Raw genomic sequence first — 21,910 nt, 5'->3', positions numbered from 1 at the left:
GGCTACACGCACAAGGCATTCGTTACTTCAGTTGTCACATGAAGGAATGAGCAAGGCGGGAACACTCCCGCCTAAATGAGCCAGTCCGTATGCTTCTGGAAGATCTTTCGTACTATACCTACTAAGGTATGGACGGAACAGACAGTTTGACCAGAGCAACCCATGAACTAATCACAGGGTGACAGCTCACCGACAACAATACGAGGAGGAGCACCCTCTAGTACTGTTTGTCACTATTAGCCGCTGCCTACTCACCAACCCCTACGAGGGGACGTGCGCAGCCTACAGTTGGTGGAACAGTGCGTAGCCGGCAGTAAAGGAACAGTATACAGCCGACCTTGTTACTGTTGGCCGTAACCTATCCACCAACCAGCATGGCCTGTGCATACGTCCACTGTTGGTAGAACAGGAATACTATTCAGCCGGCTGTACCTGCTTGGAAACCTACATTCGGCTATAAATACTCCAACACCTTGGAATGGTAAGGACATCATCTGATATCTCAATCTTATCTAGCAATCTCTTAATATACTCTTATATTCAGAGCAATCTAGTCTGATTCTCACGCCGGAGGGTGGTCACAAGGAGGAACCCCCCCCTTCTCAGTGACGAGCTTACGGTGTCTGTTTTGCAGGTCTCCTGAAGAACAACCTTCTCAGCTAGATCTCATCCGTGGGAAACATTACTTAACCCCCAGATTATCTATAATCTGTCCAGGGTTCACTTAGTGTTTCTTCAACCCTATTCTCTCTTCGTATGATGAAGTGGTTAAAGGACATTACGTGGCTTGTAAGCCATCTTAAACATGCAGAAAACATAAGACAAATGTGATATAACTACAATATAGAAAGACAAGAAGATTCTTAATTGTTTGTAAATAACACTAAGAGGCCGTTCGGCAAGTGCTGAATCAATAAGAGGTCTGAATGGTTAAGAGGCTCTAAGCCAATAAGTGCTGAACCAGTTAAGTCTGTTTGGTTGGATATCTGTATAACTGTGTAAAATGACTATCTTACCCCTCTAAACTATTTTTTGCTGAATGAAATGTATCTATTTGATTACGTATCTGAATGATAAATGATTATATAAAGAAACCATAAAACATCATAGAGAATCCAAATTACACATAATTCCTTTAAAATCCATGGAAACACACTAAAATCCAAATAGAAATTAATGGTTTGCATACACTTTGAATTTTACCCATGAAAACACACTATCCAAATAGAAAATAATAGAAACTATCATAGCTATAATGGAGAATGTGACAACCTTTATCCACCTTCTAAGGACCAATTACTCCTTTAGTAATTTACCAAAAGTTGTGGTTTCACTGGTCATCGCCCAATCATTTATAATCAATCACTAAAAGCGTTTGCATCCTTCACTATATTACTTGTATCCTTTAAAAGGAGCAGCTCCAAATTTGTATTTTAATGTGTTGTGCTCTTTTGAAATCAGCAGCTCCATACCAAAATGAAACAATTGATTCCAAAACCGCTCGTCCTTATCTTAAAATCAATACTACATTAGCAAAAGATGTCTAAAATGATGCCATGTCCTGCTATGAGCATCTAATATCTTTGTTATTCTGTGTTAATTTTAAACCAATGGTACAAAATATCAATACTAAATAGCATGTGTCCCACAAAATTCTTTCTTAAGTTTCAATCAAGCTATATATACACAGACACATACTTGCATAGAACACACATTCATGCTAACCTTTGACCTTTAATCCAGAATGTACCTCTTGTACAGAACTGTCAAGAGTGTTGGCCATTTTTTCATAATTTTTTTTCTAATATTCATTAAATCTGTACACACACATACTAAGGTGTATATAAACGCAAACTTATATTCAGTATTCAAACCCAAAAGAGCACTTTAGAAACATTTAACTTTTGCAAAAATCATTTATCATGCAAGAGCACTTTAGAAACATTTAACATCACAACATCATGTATTCAAACCCAAAAAAGTAAAAGGACAAAATCACTAGAACACACCTTTAGCTTTTCTATTAGGCGACAACGCGTCTGCCTCTTACGCCATTAGGCCTCTTGTAATAAATCAAGAATAAACTGCAGGGTTTTGAACAAATTAAGGAACAAATATGTTTGAATGAGTACTCAGAAAAAAAGGGTGTGGTTAAAATGTTCAGAAAAAAGGTGTGGTGTCTGACATCGACTGCTCCAACGTTTCGATATTTTACATTTTCGTGTTATCACCGCTGGTGTGGTGTCTACCCATTTGAACCTCTCTATCCTCATAAACAAGTTTTTTTTAGAAAAAATAACCACTTGTAAGCGTTCATAAAGCCATTATATTAGGAAATAGCATCCGTTAATAGCTAACTATGTGCAGGTCAATGCGGGTGCATCTTTCAAGTCTTTTTTGTATCAGTTCTTTTTTTTAAAGGCCAAACTTTTATAAAAAACCAGGAAAGGGAGCCTCAAGCGAGTAATGAGACGCCTAAGAGTACAAATAGACAAAAAAAAAGAAGACAACTTATAAAAACAAATACAATACGACATAAAAGTTGGAACGGGAAGTTTATGATTTTCTACACCGGGAGGTTCACTTTTTCAGTTTTTGGTTGACAACAAAAATTGAAACAACACCCATCCCTGGTTCGTTTTTAGATATCTCCAAATTACATGTGATGCAAAACGTCCAAACATAACTTCTAAAGATAGAGAGAAAAATATATTTCTTTAAAAGTTTGCCTTTTGAAAACATAAACTTTAATCAACAAAATTATTCATTTCAAAATTCAACTAAACAACCGACTGCACCATTGATATAATATAATTAATTAAAAAAAGACAACAATTCAACAACTTCTTGCTATAACACATATTTCAACATGATGCACAAATTGCACACTCCTCAATCACAATTTCTAACTAATACATAATTTAAAATATAAGAGATTACACATATTGCAAAATACACAGATTGCACACTCATCTATATACTAATCATGTAAAGTCCCTTAATATGAAAACTCAAAAGCTTTGTACACAATCAGGATATTCAAAAGAAGTTTCAAATTGAAAGAAGAATAGTTAACTGATTATCTACAAGCCTTTGCAACTAAAGTGTTAATAAAAACTTTAGCCAATCAACATTTGTAATCACTTGTAATATCAAACTCATAAAATCCACAAAAAACCTAAATCTTAAATAGTAATCACAATAACCCCAAAACTAGAACCAGATTTCTAGTACAAAAGTGTTTCAATTTTTAACCCTAATTGACCAATTACTCTACAAATTTGAATAAAAATAATTGGCATAACTGAACATCATTTAGCATATATTTTTCCAAGACATAGGCAAACGAATATCTTGATGAGATTTACCATAAATTGAACTAAACCCTAGCTTCTAAGCCAAGCCGTTCGAACCTTATCAGAACCCAAGAGGCCAGGAAACAAAAAACCAACGAGTGTGGGGAGACAGAAATCATACCTGGTTGTGATTGGAAGCAGGCAGAAACAGAGCGATGATGGTGGTGATTGGAAGCAGGCAGAAATAGAGCGATGATGGTGGTGGTGTGCGTTGGTCAATCACCACCACCATTCAGCGATGACGAACTGAAGAGAGGAAGTGAAGAGGTAGGTCCCAGCAGAGCCCAGTTGACCCGCAAGACTCACCTTGAACAGGGACGTCTGCGTAACGACCAACTGCTCCCGCAGGACCCACCATGCTCAGAGAAAACCTTACGCGCAGTACGCCAGCTGTACCCGCAGGGAAAGCCTCCCAATGGTGAAGTACCCCGCCTGTTCCCGCAGTTGCGGATACAAGCCATCAGGGAAGGCTACCCGCACTAACAGCAAGGCTACACGCACAAGGCACTAGCTACTTCAGTAGTCACATGAAGGAATGAGCAAGGCGGGAATACTCCCGCCTAAATGAGCCAGTCCGTATGCTTCTGGAAGATCTTTTGTACTATACCTACTAAGGTATGGGCAGAACAGACGATCTGACCAGAACAGCCCATGAACCAATCACAGGGTGACAGCTCACCGACAACAGTACGAGGAGGAGCACCCTCTAGTACTGTTTGTCATTATTAGCCGCTGCCTACTCACCAACCCTTACTATGGGACGTGCGCAGCCTACAGTTGGTGGAACAGTGCATAGCCGGCAGTAAAGGAACAGTGTACAGCCGACCTTGTTACTGTCGGCCGTAGTCTATCCACCAACCAGCATGGCCTGTGCGTAGTCCACTGTTGGTAGAACAGGAATACTATTCAGCCGGCTGTACCTTCTAGGAAACCTACATTCGGCTATAAATACTCCAACACCTTGGAATGGTAAGGACATCATCTGATATCTCACTCTTATCTAGCAATCTCTTAATATACACTTATATTCAGAGCAATCTAGTCTGATTCTCACGCCGGAGGGTGGTCACAAGGAGGAACCCCCCCTTCTCAGTGACGAGCTTACGGTGTCTGTTTTGCAGTTCCCCTGAAGAACGACCTTCTCTGCTGGACCTCATCCTCGTGGGAAACATTACTTAACCCCCAGATTATCCATAATCTGCCCCGGGTCACTTAGTGTTTCTTCAGGAAGGAATGAAGGATGTGTGGGCAATTGCGATGTTTTAAAACTGAATGGGTAAGAGGCGCATTCAGCATTCAGAATGAAACAAACAGTCTGAGAATCAGACTTCAGACCCATTCAGATCTGAAGCAAACACACCCTAAGTCACTAAGCTTCGCGGACGTCCCACTTTTTCGTGGGGTGTTATGAACACCTGCAACTATAATCTGCAACTATATTGTGAAACCAATTGTGCTTTGACCGTATGACTTGCTAATGAACCAGCCACAAACTGTAGTTGATCTTGTAGGTTTAAGAATCTCAATTTATTTGGATCATATTAATCAACAAAATATAAGAGGTATATATATATATATATACTTATATATATATGTATATAGGTTATAATAAAAACCCACTTGAGTTGTGAAAACTCTATAAACCCATTCTCAACCATATGTTTTAAATTAAAGATTAAATCTTGTGGTCCACAATTAAAGTTAATAAAAAATGTAAAAGTTAATTTATATTTTCTCTCTCTTGAAAACATATATAAAAATTACTAAAAAAATATAAAACGATATTTTGTATTAAATGTAACAACATATATTACATGTAACATTGGATTAGAAAAGCGTGAGGCGAACAAAAGCGAAGAGGTCCTTAGTCGAGGCGAAAAGCGCAAAAGCGAATGCTTTTTGAACACGAAACGACCATATTTTAAAAAATATTTAATTATTTATAAGCCATATATTATATACAAACCACATTATAATATATATTAAACGTCTAAAACATCAACATATATATATCCCAAAATTTCAAAAGTAGTGTAGAACAATTTTTCGAGTACCACATTAATCGTTCAAAATATAAAAGTAGCATAAAAACAAGTTATCGAGTACCAAATTACTTGAAAGTGTTTCCAAAAGAACATAACTTAAAAGTATTTTAGTTTTTAAAAGTTTATTGTCAAATGTGAAAAGTCTGGAAATGACTAATTATAAAGGTTAGGTTGAAAATGGGCTAACTGGTCGCTTTTTGTACATAAAGCTTTCGCCTCCTCATTTTTTCGCTTCGCACAAAAGCGCAAAAAGCGTTCGCTTTTTGCACAAGCTTCGCCTTGGGTAGGCAAAAGCGTTGAGGTGCTCGCCTTAGGTCGCTTCTCGCCTCACCTCGCCTTAAGCGCGCCTTTTTAAACCAAGCATGTAACAACAAAAAAAAAACGATGTTACATAGGGTTTTTACGGGTTTTCTCAACTCAAGAGGGTTTTCAAACTATACTTCTCCTATATATATATATATATGAAGAGGATCAAGAGAGAACTCCTTCTTAAAGAGAGAATTAGAGAACTAATAAAGAAATATTTTCAATTCCCGTTTTTGCCATTATTCTTATATTTTGTTACCATTTACTCAAAAATTATAAAAAAAATTAAAAAAATAATAAAAAAAACTCGTTGTAGTGCACATATGCAATACATCGACTTTTTTTTATTGCATATGTGCACTAGTGTGTATTTTGATATGTGCAATAATGTTGAGTAGCATATATGCGATTTTTTGTATTGTATTAGTGCAATAGTGTTATATTATGTACAACAATACCAAAAAAACAATATAGTGCATATGTGCATTAGTGTTGTATTATGTATATGCGATAGTTTGTTTTGAGTACAATTATTTGTGTTTGTATTTGCATATATTCAATAGTGTGTATTGTATAATGCAATTGTGTTGTATTATATGCAATAAAACACTATTATATATATGCAATACACATTAGCGCACATATGCACTATATGACGGTTTTTTTTTTTTAGGAACAATATCATCTTGTTAGAAGGAGGAAAGAAAAAAAAATCGCAAAATATTTTTTAAAAAAAAGTTAAAAATAGTTTTTATTAGTTCTCTAGTTCTCTCTAGATCCCATCCTATATATATAACAATACTTATACCTATATCTGTTTAGATGATATTAATTTGAATTCATGTTTGAAACTTTAAACTTATGTGTTAATATATGGGACAATTTCATAAAACAGTAACCCAATACACATATATATACATTGTGATATTATACATGAATTAAAAGATGAACAGAAGAGAAATCATATACGCATTTGTTTCAATAATTCAAAAAAATAAAATATAAATTAATATTTCTTTGTATACAAAAACCAATAATCTTTTGATACACTCCCGACTCCCTAGACAAATCATGTTCACCGACATTATTAATAAACAAATACATAAATGTAAAATAAAACAAAACAAAATAAATTGTCAAATATCTATATAAACCCATAAACACACGTCACCCCTAAAAACACAACAAAAACAATGGCAATCTACCTCTACTTTCTCTTTACTCTTTCAATAAGTGCATCTGCAAGTGCTTGTGATAGGTGTCTTCATCAAACCAAAGCTGTTCTTTTCACCAATGCTTCTGCTCTTTCATGTAACATTTTCATTTTTCAAATTTTCATTTTATTTGCATACATACACTTTTGACCAGATTAACACATCTAACATCCAATCCCACATCATTTTCAGTAGCGAGAAAATATCGGACAATCGTTTTGACAAAAAATTTTTAAAGTTTGACCGTCTATACTCTTAGCGGCCATCCGAATACTAGTTAAATGTCCGCTCCAACTAATATTTTTCAAAGTTTAACCCTCTATGATGAGAACGTCTATCTGAATATTGTGTAGCCATCTTAACCAATTATTTTCAAAGTTTGATTCTTTTTTATCAAAACGGTCGTTTGGGGCGTGAGCTATTTTTTGAGCTCGAGTCTTGTACTAGAAACTCATTTGGGCTCCTCGAGCCTTGTGTATTTTTAAGTTTTACCTCTTTTTGACTTATATGTATAAATATCACACTGCACAGTCGAGCTCGAACTGAGTTAATGGCTAGTTTATGGTATTACACGAGCTCAAGCCAAACATGGGCTCATTTAAGGTTTTTCTCAAATATATATATAATTATAAATGTATATAAACAAATTTATAAATAATAAACGAGCAGAGCTCAAGCTTGAAAACAACTTACGAGCCGAGCTTGACCCTTAGAAAAAGAGCTCGAAATAAGACGAACTTGAGCTCTCTTAAGTCAAAACAAGCCGAGCTGGGCTTGACTCGGCTCGTTGACACCTCTACAGTTGTCTGAGTATTTTGTGGACACCCGTCTAATAGTATTAAATCAGATAGGGGTAATGTAGCTATAACATGACCCTTTTTGAACTAATTTAGATGGAGCATGTGGGTATGGTTCATTTGCTACAAGCTTCTACAATGGCCATCTTGCTGCTGGTGATCCAAGCATCTTCAAATCCGGGTCGGGTTGTGGGGCTTGTTTCCAGGTACTTGTTTACATATATATTTGACCTTGGTGCTTATTCATTTTGTGGTTATGAGTGTAATTTTGCAGGTGAGATGCATGGATAATAAGTTGTGTTCTAAGGGTGGCACTCAGGTGATAGTGACGGATTTGAATAACAAGACGGAGACAGAATTAGGGGTGAGTAGCAGAGCTTTAATGGCGATGGCTAATAAGGGTATGGAGCAAAAAATATTGAAGCTTGGTTCTGCCAACGTGGAATATAAAAGGTACAAGAAAAATATACTAAAATATAAAACCAATGTTAGAATGTATTCAAATCATTACCTTTTTTTTCAATGGTCATTTGGATCGATGCTTGTCACACCGGATCATCTCCAACTAGAATAGTTCGATGATTTTTTATTTTCAGTTTATATAAATAGACAAATAGTATTTTTGGACTTGCCTAATAATTATTAATCTATATTTTTACAACTAGCGTAATAGTTATATAATAATTATTACATTACAACAAAATGGATCAGCGTTATAACTATTAAGCTAATTGTAAAAGTAAAACGTAATTATTATTAAAACTATATAGTGTAATTGTGTTGTTTACGAAAATACCACCGTGTTTGTTTGTTTTCTTATCCTATACTAGCACCGTTTTCGATCCTTTATTTACAATTATAGATAACTAATTAAGGAAAAAGAAGTTGTACATAAATTAATTTACTATAAAGGGTTTTGAAGTTGAAATTTTAGATCGTATAAGTAGGAATAGAAAGTGTTTTTGAAGGATATTTATGTTTAAAATATACTTTTTTTTCTTTCTCATTTAGAGAAATGAAAATGGCCACGCATAAATAGAGATGCACCAAAAACATGAATCCAGAATCAAACCTGAAAAAAATCAGGAATCGGATTTTTTTATACCCAAGTTTTTAGTACCAGAATCCGTACCCAACCCTACCCGTAGGGTATGACTAGAGTATGCATTTCGGTACTAAAACTTGTACCTGAAACCAGACCTGATTTGTACCCGGTAATACCCGAAAACCGGAACGGGTTTTTCCAATACCCGATCTATACCTGAAATTATCATACCGGACCCGGTTTCACACCCGGAACCGGGTATTAGAAAAACCCGATTTGTCCATCTTTAGACATAAATCTGTAAAGCATAATGGGCCACTGGTAGATGTTGTCATATCATATTTATGCTGCTGGGCTCTATCAATGGGCCTAAGAGAATTGAAAACATACTAACATAGTTACATCTTCTATACATAATCAATGTCAAACAAAAAATTTTATAATATATTACCGCTATTGTGTTAATTGTTAAATCTTATACATAAAATGATTTTTTAATCTTTAAAACTATTTTATATAGTGTATTTATTTTATTTCGTAATGTTGATATTATATTATGTGGGTGTTTGGCCTAGCTTTTTTAGCTTTTTTTTTTTACAAAATAAGTTTAATTTGGTGTTTGATTTAGCTTTTTAAGCTTTTGCTTATAAGCTTATATGAGCTAATTTGAAGAAGCTTATTTGAAGATGGTTTTTTAACTTATTTGTGTAAGGGTGTAAGTTACTCATTTGCCCTCAAATGGTGGTGGATTACTATAACAAATTAAAGAATGGTAGATTTAATAACTTATTATCAACTTGTAGAATATAAGCTAATCCAAACACTTAAAAAGAGTTTATCAAATAATAGAAAATAAGCTATAAACTACTTCAAAATATAAGCATAAACAAAAAATAAAAGCTAGGCCAAACACCCATGTGAAGTAATTTTAGCTTAGTTTTAACTTAATTGATTCAAAATATGACATGCATATATGTATATAATTGTATTAAATATAAAGACTAAATTATCATTATCTATAGGGTATCTTGTGATTACAAAGGCAAAAACCTAGGTGTGAGAGTGGAAGAATCAAGCAACATGAAGCTCAATTATCTTGCCATCAAGTTCTTGTATCAAGGTGGCCAAACCGAGATCGTGGGCGTTGATATAGCCAGGGTAAATATTTGGTTGTTAAATGCTAGTTATAAGTATGGCACAACATAAGTCTCATCTAAGGTCCTGTTCGTTTCAAGGATTTGAAAGGAAATCTAAGAAATAAGATTTTAAATCCCATGAATTGAAATGTTCGTTTCATTAAATGAAAGAATGGGAATGGAAACTAAATCCCATCAAATCCCACATTTCATGGGATTTTAAAATCTCACATATTTTATAAGGATTGTTATGGAAAATAAAAACCCCTTCAAAAAAAATTCAAAAAAATTAATAAAAAAATCATAACTCAAAATACAAATCAAAAACGAAAAATGTAAAAAAACTAAAACGTTTCCACCGTTTCCCTCGTTTTTTAAAAAAAACGAGAATGAAGAAGATTCCAATTCCAATACATATTAACCAACCAAACACATCAAAGGGATTCTCAAACATTCCATTCCATTCAAACTCCAATTCCTTTAAAAAAAGTCCGTGAAACGAACGCGCCCTAAAAGAAAACTTGTTTGTTTTTAAGATTGGTTCGACAAATTGGAGTTTCTTGAGCCGAAAGTCTGGTGCTATATGGGAAACGACTCGAGTTCCAGTAGGGGCAATGCAATTTCGATTGGTGGTGACATCAGGATATGATCGGAAGACGATTTGGGCCAAGAGTGTGCTCCCCGCTAATTGGAATGTTGGAATCGTGTATGATTCCGGTGTGCAAATTGATGATGTTGCTGAAGAAGGCTGTGGTCGATGTGATTAGATTTGGAAATGATATTATGATCATGTAGCAATATGTTGTTTAGGAACCCATGGTGTATGGTGTGAATTGGATTATCAATTATGTATCCTTCTCATTACATAATATGTTAAAATTAAAATTTGAAGGAAATAGGAGAGAGAGAGTACTAAATTTTTATTTATTTATTATTATTTTTGAGAAAAAAAAAACAAAAAGAAGGTATAATGTGTTATAATATTAGCTCTAATTATAACAAGATTATTGAAGTAATAATTGAACTTTATTATATCTAAGAGACAAGAGAGTGAAGAGATATATGTGAATTGTTAGTTCTACCGGGATGGATAACTTCGTTACAAATACATGCTATTTATAATATCAAATCTACTATTCAAAAAGTAAATCTACCGACAATCTCAACTATTATATTTCATTTGGAGTGTTCGTGTGAATAAAGGTGTTTGACAATTGTGTCATCCATCATTCATCAATAATTCATAACACTCCCCCTTGGATGACACCATTTCAAAACGTCGGGGTCTTGAAGTACTGCCTCATTAAAAACCTTGCTAAAGGAAAACCCAATGGGAAAAAACTTTAGCTAAGGGAAAAAGAGTGCAGTATACAGCTCCCCCTCAAATTGCAGGTCGTTACATTGTTCGTACATGGCGCATGCCAATATCATGAACATGTTTCCTGAATGTTGCTGTGGGAAGTGCTTTTGTGAAAAGATCAGCTGAGTTGTTGCTGGACTGGACATATCTCATTTCAACCTGATTGTCTTTAATAAGGTCTCGAGTATACTCAAAGTATCTTGGTGGTATATGCTTTGTTCTGTCACTTTTGATATATCCTTCCTTCATTTGCGAGACACAAGCTGCATTATCTTCATAGATAAGAGTTGGAATTCGATCTTTCTCTAGTCCACAAGAAATCAATATGTGTCGTGACATAGATCTTAACCATACACATTCTCTTGAAGCTTCATGCAATGCAATGACTTCAGCATGATTTGAAGATGTTGCAATGAGTGTTTGTTTCTGAGAACGCCATGAAATCGCAGTTCCTCCATTCTTAAATACATATCCAGTTTGAGATTTTGCTTTATGGGGATCAGATAAATAACCTGCATCTGCATAACCAACTAACCCTTCTTTTGAATCGTTAGGATAAAATAAACCTAAAACAACAGTTCCTTTTAAATACCGAAAAATATGTTTAATGCCATTCCAATGTCTTTTAGTAGGGGATGAACTGAATCTTGCCAATAAATTAACTGCAAAAGAAATGTCAGGTCTTGTACAGTTAGTAAGATACATAAGTGCTCCAATTGCACTGAGGTATGGTACTTCGGGACCAAGAATCTCTTCATTATCTTCGCAAGGACGAAATGGATCATTGTCAACATTGAGTGATCTAACAACCATCGGTGTGCTTAAAGGATTTGCTTTGTCCATATTGAAACGTTTTAAGAGTTTCTCAGTATAAGTTGACTGATGCACAAGTATCCCATTATGCATATGCTCAATTTGTAAACCAAGACAATATTTGGTTTTTCCAAGATCTTTCATTTCGAATTCTTTCTTTAAAAGAGCAATTGCTTCATTAATTTCTTTTTGTGTCCCAATTAAATTTAGATCGTCAACATACACTGCTATGATCACATATCCTGATGTTGTCTTCTTGATGAAGACACATGGACAAATAAGATTATTTGTGTATCCTTTGCTTATCAAATAATCACTCAAACGATTGTACCACATCCTTCCAGATTGTTTCAGTCCATACAAGGATCTTTGTAATTTGATGGAATACATTTCCTTAGGCTTTGAGCTTATTGCATCGGGGAGTTTAAATCCTTCGGGAATTTTCATATAGATGTCACTATCTAGTGATCCATACAAGTAAGCTGTGACAACATCCATAAGGCGCATCTCTAAATTTTTAGAGACTGCTAAGCTGATTAAATATCTAAACGTAATAGCATCCATGACAGGAGAATACGTTTCTTCATAGTCAATTCCTGGCCTCTGAGAAAAACCTTGAGCTACAAGTCTTGCTTTATATCTTGTAACTTCATTTTTCTCATTTCGTTTTCTCACAAAAACCCATTTATATCCTACAGGTTTCATTGACTTTGGTGTAATGACAATAGGTCCAAAAACCTTTCGATTGTTTAGTGAGTTTAATTCAGCTTGCATAGCATCTTTCCATTTGTTTCAATCTTGTCGATTTTTACAATCATCTACAGATTTTGGTTCAGGGTCATCATTTTCTTCCATGATATCGCTTGCCACAGAATAAGAAAATATATCATCAATATTTTCCATTTCATCTCGATCCCACATTATATGTGATTTACCATAGTTTATTGACAATTCTTTATTGGAATCATTTATTTCTTCCTGAGGAAATGTTATATCATTTATTCTTTCCTGAGGGAAGGTTTTGTCAATCATTCCTTCCTTAGGGTCAGTATCCTTCTCAGAACCCTTTCTTTTTCGAGGATTTTTATCCTTTGAACCGATTGGCCTTCCACGTTTTAAACGTTTTTAAGATTCATGAGGTGCATTATTATGGTTTTGCTTGCTTGGAATCTCAACTCGAGCTGGAGCATTAGCAGCTGGTATATGAGATTTAGTGACCCTGTTTATATCAGTAAATGCATCAGGTAACTGATTTGCAATTTCTTGTAGATGTATTATTTTTTGAACCTCTGTCTCACTTTGTTTTGATCTTGGGTCATGGTGTAACAATGATGGCACACACCATGATATATCTCTTTCTTGCTTTTTCATTTCTCCCCCTAATGTCGGGAACATTGTCTCGTTAAAATGACAATCAGCAAAACGTGCTGTAAATACATCACCTGTTAAAGGTTCAAGGTATCTTATGATGGAAGATGTTTCATATCCAACATATATTCCCAACCTTCTTTGGGGACCCATTTTTGTGCGTTGTGGTGGTGCAATAGGAACATACACAGCACAACCAAAAATTCTAAGATGAGAGATATTTGGCTCATTTCCAGAAACAAGTTGTGTGGGAGAGTATTTATGATTTGCACTTGGTCTCACGCGGATTAATGATCCAGCATGCATAATTGCATGACCCCAAATAGAAACAGGGAGTTTTGTCCTCATTATTAATGGTCTAGCTATTAGCTGTAGGCGTTTGATTAACGACTAGGCTAAGCCATTTTGTGTGTGTACATGAGCAACAGGGTGTTCTACAACAATCCCCACAGACATGCAATAATCATCAAAAGCATGTGATGTAAATTCTCCCGCATTATCAAGCCTTACTCTTTTAATGGTATAATCCGGAAAATGTGCACGTAATTTGATAATTTGAGCAAGAAATTTTGCAAAAGCAACATTACGAGTCGATAATAAAGAGATATTAGACCATCTGTTGGATGCGTCTATTAAGATCATGAAGTATCTAAATGGTCCACATGGTGGATGAATTGGTCCACATATGTCACCTTGAATTCTTTCAAGAAACATTGGTGTTTCTTTATCGACTTTTAATGGCGAAGGCCTTGTAATTAATTTTCCAAGAGAACAAGATGTACATTGAGGCATTTTATCTATTTTGTGGATCTTTTGACCTTTCAGTGGATGCCCATGTGTATTTTCAATGATCCTTTTCATCATTGTGGATCCTGGATGGCCTAATCTGTCATGCCATAAGTTTATGATACCAGAATCGCAACAATTTTCTTTGACTGCCATATGTGCTTGAGGCACATTTATATATGTATAATGCAAACCAGAATGGAGCATTGGCAATTTTTCCAATATTTGATCTTTGCTTATGATATGCAAATATTTTTCATTACTAACAGTCCTTGACTGAGTATCATATCCATTATGATATATGTTTCTGAAACTCAACAAATTTCTTGTTGATTTTGGGGAAAATAAAGCATTTTCTATTTTGAGCTTTGTACCATTTGGTAATGCTAAATTAGCTTTTCCCACTCCTTCTATCAAGTTTGTAGGACCTGATATTGTATTGATGATCCCTTTTGTTGGTTTCAGTTTATAAAAATATTTTTTAGATCTAAGTATAGTATGCGTGGCTCCACTATCCGCTATACATATATCTTCTTCATTTGTTTGATCTTGTGCTCCGGTGATTTTCATTTTAAATCTTGAAAAATATTAAGAAAAAAAATAAGTGTATAACGAAGACATATGATATTTTAATAAGAACTTTATTTAATTGAAACACAAGTAGTACATGAAAGAGGAACTACATAATTAAAGATAATGAGAACACACTTAATAATTGCATCTAATTATAGTAGTCAAGCAACTTTGTTTCAAAGTTCCACCCCAAAGTCTTCAACGCTCAGCTCAACATTGATATTATTAAAGTTATCAACATGGTTCACTTCTTTCTCTTTTCCTTTTAGAGAGGCTTGGTACAGTTCACACAGATGTGGAGCTGTGCGACAAGCCTTTGCCCAGTGGTTTGTACTTCCACATCTAAAACATGAAGTGCCATTGTTTTCGGACCTACCAGCTTCATTCCATTTATTTTGGTGGTTGGAATTGGTATTGTGTGGGACATGATAATTATTGGCTCTCTGGTTACGACCACGACCACGACCACGGCCACGACCACGACCGTAAGAGTTATTGTTCCATTTGAATGGATGCTTACGATCATTAAAATGCCTTTTGTCAGAATGACCACGTCCACGTCCACGGCCTCGTCCTCGACTTTGTTCCCATTTATGATCAGAATTTTTATGAGAACTTTTGTGAGCAACATGTGCTTCTGGTATTGCTAATGAACCCGTGGGACGAGATTGATGATTTTTCATCAATAATTCATTATTTTTCTCTGCTACAAGGAGTAATGCATTTAGATCAGAGTATCTCCTAAAATTCTGCAAACGATAATGTGTTTGCAAGTTTATATTTGATGCATGAAACGTGGAGAAAGTTTTCTCTAACTTTTCTTCTTTTGTTACGGGATACCCACAAAATTCTAGCTTTGAACAAATTCGGTATAAAGCAGAGGTGTAATCATTTACCCTCTTAAAATCTTGGAACCTAAGACTGTTTCATTCATCTCTAGAAGTAGGAAGTAAAACTTCCTTTAGATGACCGAATCTGCTTTTCAAATCTTCCCATATCATATATGGGTTATCATAATTAAAATACTCATGCTGTAGTAATTCATCAATATGTTTATGGATGAAAACATCAGCTCTTGCTTTATCCTGGTCAGAGCAATCATTGTGTTCTTAGATTGCGTCTAACACATCCATAGATTTTAAATGTCTTTTGACATTTGCTGTTCAAGACATATAATTTTCTCCAGAAATGTTGAGTGCAGGGAATTCGAGTTTTGCTATATTTGACATTTTGTTGCTAAACATAATAGAGCAAATAATAAGATAAATATTAGAATCCATATATATCAATCAACAATGAGATACAATACATTGGTAGAGCTATAAACATATAAAAGAAAAGGAAAATGCCGAAATCTTCAGATGGGAGATTAAAAATTAGAATGAGAAGTAGTATAAGCATTATAGTGACCAACAGTAAAACCGGGTGAATCATTTTGAGAACTTTATCTTGGATAAATTTAATAAGAAGAATGTTTGTTGTAAATGAAATGGGGTTAATGATTGGTTATTTATAGTGAAAATTTATAACCTTTTTACAACGGTTACATTACCGTTTATAACGGTAACATTACCGTTTGTATGTGTGTGTGTATATATATATAATATATAATATTAATTATTTTAAAGTAAGATAATAAATACAGTTTATTTTATAAAATATATAATTAGTATGCACAATAATAAGAATAGAATTGTTATTGTAAATAAATCTAACTTCTAAATGAGATATTAGTGTGCATATATAAATAAAAGTTAGAATAGTTATCAAATTTTAATAACAATGTTTATACACATTATTGCTATTACTCAGTATATGTATATGCATAGATATATATCTAATGTACATAATTAAAGAAGTGTTTATGATGCTTATGTAGATACCTTTGTGTCTATTACCTTTCTTGGTTAGAGCGTCGTGCTGATAACGTGTTATAATATTAGCTCTAATTATAACAAGATTATTGAAGTAATAATTGAACTTTATTATATCTAAGAGACAAGAGAGTGAAGAGATATATGTGAATTGTTAGTTCTACCGGGATGGATAATTTCGTTACAAATACATGCTATTTATAATATCAAATCTACTATTCAAAAAGTAAATCTACCGACAATCTCAACTATTATATTTCATTTGGAGTGTTCGTGTGGATAAAGGTGTTTGACAATTGTGTCATCCATCATTCATCAATAATTCATAACATAATGTACATTAATGTTTTATTACAGTTCAAAGTTCAAACATAGGTGCTTTCCAAGACAAAAAGGTGTAAAAAGAAGAAAATAAATAGGGTCAAGATCCTGACCTGAGTCAAGGTCAATGCTTGTCTTTGTTTCCTTATCGAATCATAATATTTTTATTTATAGCATTGTGTTAAGTTTGATTTTTCTAAAAATGTTAGAAAGGAGGACATTTTGGTTCATTACTTTAATCTAAAAAACCCACTTACATCTTAACTCATCTCCTACAATCACCACCACCACCTTATCGGAAAATTCGTCGGGAAGTCGCTGGAAAATCCGCCGGAAAAGTTATCGAAAAGTCGTTGGTAGACGGTCGCCGGAAAACTATCACACCTGGCTCCATGGGCCTATGCATATGGCCAATAGTGAGTATTTGTTTTGTAAATATCGGAGTTGCGGGTTGTTTAACGGAATATTTTGTTCAAAATAGTTATTTGTTTATACTGAAATTTTCGAATATTAAATACCCGAGTTTTTTTATTTATAAAAATGTTTCATGTAATTATAAATATTTTGGTAATTTAAAACCGAGCCATCTTCATGTAGCGAGCATCTGACTTCATTAATAACTCTAGTTCCTTGCTATCTCTGCTTAACTTGTTTTCTTTAAATGTGGGGAAAATTATGTCAGCTAGGTACTGGTAAACACGTTGACTCAAAAATTATTTATATGAACCTAGTTATCTCCTCGGGTATCTTATGACCCGACCCGTTATGGTAAAAAAAATAACCAAGTTAAAACATTTATATAAACCCTTTAGTTTATACTCGAAACAATCAGCGACTCTCTAACCCGACGTACCAATTATATTACATAGTCCAGTACTCGCAGCCCTATAGGTTGGCTCAATGAGATGAAGACAAGTACTAAGTTGTTGGAGGGGGTGGGGGGGGGGTATGCCTACCCTTCTACTCACATATGTAAGAATCCAGACCCAAATATAATCAGCCTAATGCCAGCAGATACTAAAGTTTTAGGGATTTATAATCCCATGCAAACTTTGGTATAAAAGACTTGTTTATATTTAAGAGATTAAACGTATTCATGCCTATAAAAAGATTGAGTTTATTCACCTTTGTTTTGATCAGTGCAGTTTATTGATATATGCTTGAGCGTTACCTCAGATCTATGTACGAAAATAAACTTGTAAATAACTAGATCAATGATCTAGTGTCAGATATTTAGTCTGCTTTGCATAACTCTAATCTTGTTAAATTATTGGTTTGTATAAAACATTTAGACCTTTAGTCTTTTTGTTTATTTACCAAGTACGTGCTACGTTTCTTCTGAAACGTCTATATTAGGTTTCTTTTTCAAGAACATCAATTGACTATACCTCTTATATATAAAACTTTATGTTTCTTAATTATAAAGAAACATTATTTTAACTATATCCCTTACTTATGAAAAACTATGTTTACACTAATTTAATAAAGGTTTGGGTTATATCCCCGATTAGGGTCTAAACCAATATAATAATAATAAAATACTTAAGCGGAACCCCAACCTTATATAGGTACTTGGAGTTGAACACCTAAGGTTTAATGAGTAGCACTTCTACTATACGCCGCGCACTAGGGTTTAAACCATCAAAACTCCGGGGCTTCGGAACGTTGACACATTTCCCGAGGTGTGTTTTGTGTGTGTAAAAGTGTGTTTGGGATTCAAAATTGCTGAGCCCGGATGTACCCTTTTATAGGCTGAGTTTTTGGACTCATCGCGTATCGCGATGGCCTTTTTAAAGAGGCATCACATAGCGCGATGACACAACAAAATATGGGGTTGCCATATGGTGAAACGTGGCTAGTCACGATGTGCCACGTGTTTCGACACATGTTGCCACATGGTTAGACACGTGTAACTCATCATGGAGGCTACGTCGCGTTTTGCGATGGGCTTCGGGCTTGGTTCATCGCATAGCGTAACACCGGGAATTATTGGGTTTTGTGAGACTTCCATCACGCATCGCAATAAGCTTGGCCTTGAGCATTTTGCGTAGCATGATGCATACAAAAATTCCGAATTTTCATTTTGGTCCCTCTTCACAAAATATCTAAGGAGGTTCTTAAGGAGGCTCGCGCGTGATGCGGATGTGTGAAGTGCAAATTGCGCCGTCAAAGTGTCACATTATGCCCATCACAAGTGTCCGTGCGCGTTGGGTGCTTTGCAACCTCGTTAAGGCCACAAAGTGTCTTGTCATACAAGAATATTATCTTGTGAGCCTTTCTCCCTATAAGAAACTCATAAGTTTATCTTTTTATCAATGTGGGACAAATCCACTTTTTTACTTTGCATTCTCAATCACATATTTTGGGAATATTTCTGGTCCTTTATCTTTCATGAGTTTTCAGATTTGGTTCAAAATTTTCAGGATGCTAAAAAAAGGTCGCGATATAAAAATCACAGTGGAGAAAACACTTTGAAAAAAAAACACGATGGTAAAAACACAATTATATAACACAATTTGATAAAACACAATTTTGTAAAACGCATTTGGGTAAAACACAATTTGTAAAAAACCCACTAATATTTTCTAATTTTTATATAGCAATATGATACTCATATTAAAGAAAAAAAAATGCTCGTTATTATGGTGATTTTTTTTTTATAAAAAAGAACACCATATAATAAAGTCATGAACGTTTTAAAATGATGGGAAATTAACATGTGTCTTGCACATGAAAAAATAAAATCAACAAATGTGTTATTTATGTTACACCATTTCCCTTATTTCATACTTAATTTTCCCTCTAAACTAATCACAATCATTTATGTCTAAAATCAATGGACTAAATTACTTATTATCCATGCTACAAAAATCACACTTTCTCCTATTATAACCTAACCATTTATTTATACTTAAAAAAGTGATGGTTCAAACAAATTAATATGCAACAAATTGTTTAAAGTATTGAATTTATTCAATTGATGATGAGTTGTATAAATACAATTAAATGTATAAATATAATTAAAAGGTAATCCATCTATCTCCCATATTGAATTGTTGATGTTATTCTTTTAAAGTGTTTTAATTAGTTTATTTTAAGTTTAATTTTTTTTAACTAAGGCTTGTTTGGTTGGAGAATTTCAAAGGATTTCAAGGGAATTGGAATTTGAATTTCAGTGTTTAGCTTGTTTGGTTGGTATGAGAAGAAATTGAAATTGGATTTGATTTCCAATCAAATTCATTATTTAATGGAATTTAGATTCCTTCAATATATCAAAGGATTTCAAGGGATTTTAAAGAAATGTTTACAATTTATTCAAATAACCTTAGCAGGTAGCAACCACAATTACCAACATATTCACCAACTACCACCACCATTTTTTCTGGCCACCAAAATTTTATTCCGGCACCATCATTTTTTCCGGCCACCACCAACGCAATTCCAGCAAGATCTGAATCATGTTTTTCCGACCAAGAAACAGCGGTTAATCAGCGCGTTTTTCGGCTGGATTTAAACGTGCGTTTTCCGCCCAGATCTAAACCCGCGCTTTCCGGCCATGTGTAAATCTACGCAACCCTTTTTTCAACAATTTTGATTGCTAGCGGTGGTCAGAGATGGTAGTTGATAGTGCCGACTGACGATGGTAACAGAGGCGCAGTGGTGGTGGTGATAATTGTGACCGGCGGTGGTGGTCTGCAACTTCAAAGAAAAAGAAAGTCTGATAATTTTTCAAATGGGTAGATTGGTTATATTTGATAATTTGAAAGAGAAATTTTATCTTTTTAGATGTCTTTGCATTTCAATTCTTTTAACAAATGTATAACCAAACAAGATATGGATTTTCAATGAAATTAATCAAATTTCATTTCCCATACAAATTTCAATTCCAATTCCATTAGAATCCAAGAACCAAACGCACCCTAAGTTACTTAACATTCGTATTTTATTTAAATTATATGTTTTAACATGTATTTTTGTATGTTTATATTTGTTTCAATGAGAAAATATTTTTATTTTTTATTTTTGAAGTTGACGTAGAGTGGTGACATAGGTTTTTATTTTTTACTTCTAATATAATTAACGTTTCTTTATTTATTTTAAATACAAGTACATATGTTGTAAATCCCGATCCCCATATCTACTCCCCCATCATTTTCTTGACGCTATGAAAATCCGATGAGGCTTGATTTGAAAATTTAGTGATCGGATTTGGGTAAGGCATGAGTGACCTAGTTAGAACACTTTTGAAACTTGGTTATATTATGTAACATTTTCCCTCTTTTAAAAATACTATCACATGCCCTCTAACTCGACTCCTAAGTTGCATCTTACCAAACATTAAACGCTTGGCTCAACTTTTATAAGAGCCTAAAACGGATTTAAAAACCGGGGCCCTTGAGAGGAGAAAAAGACATAGAGAGATAAAGATGATATAATAGAACGTGAATGCTTTAATGTAGCTTAAGTTTACTTGTTTAGATGGGTAACACTCATAATTTGATCCTAAACTTACTTAAAAACTGACTTGAATATCAAGTAATGAACTAGATGTTTTTAAGAAATTATAATTTTATAATTTCAATTTCTAACAATCATGACATATTATTTATCGTTTTCTGAGAGTATGTAATATATTAACATATTATGTTTGATACGGTAAATGTGTTATGAATCTGACTTAATAAAATATGTTTCAGAAACTATAAGTTTCTGTTAAAACCAACTCCTATCTAGGGCCGGCTCTAGGGTAGGACGAGCCGGACAACCGGTCAAGGTACGTAATTTTTAGGGGCCTGAAATTTTTTATATATTTTAAAACGTTTTTTTTATGATAGTATAAGTTTACTAAGATGAGTTGTAGAGACAATAAAATGAAGAAGAAGATGGCTATTTGAAAAAAAAAAATATTTTATTAT

General features: G+C 34.2%; 1 protein-coding gene across 1 annotated transcript; it reads left to right on the top strand.

The window, feature by feature from the left end:
• The first annotated feature begins 6,896 nt into the window (after nt 1–6,896).
• On the top strand, nt 6,897–10,707 carry LOC143611963 (expansin-like A3). The gene is made up of 5 exons (XM_077086056.1): nt 6,897–7,018; nt 7,815–7,924; nt 7,993–8,171; nt 9,786–9,921; nt 10,436–10,707. Exons 1-5 carry the CDS (start codon nt 6,901–6,903, stop codon nt 10,664–10,666), a joined length of 774 nt encoding a protein of 257 aa, XP_076942171.1. The 5' UTR covers nt 6,897–6,900; the 3' UTR covers nt 10,667–10,707.
• Nucleotides 10,708–21,910: the final 11,203 nt, after the last annotated feature.

Source organism: Bidens hawaiensis, unplaced genomic scaffold, assembly GCF_021521415.1.
Source record: "Bidens hawaiensis isolate Kalapana, Puna unplaced genomic scaffold, B.hawaiensis_p1.1 tig00032833_1, whole genome shotgun sequence".
NCBI lineage: Eukaryota > Viridiplantae > Streptophyta > Magnoliopsida > Asterales > Asteraceae > Bidens > Bidens hawaiensis.
The sequence above is the reverse complement of the archived record's forward strand: the minus strand, read 5'-3'. Positions and strand labels throughout refer to the sequence as shown.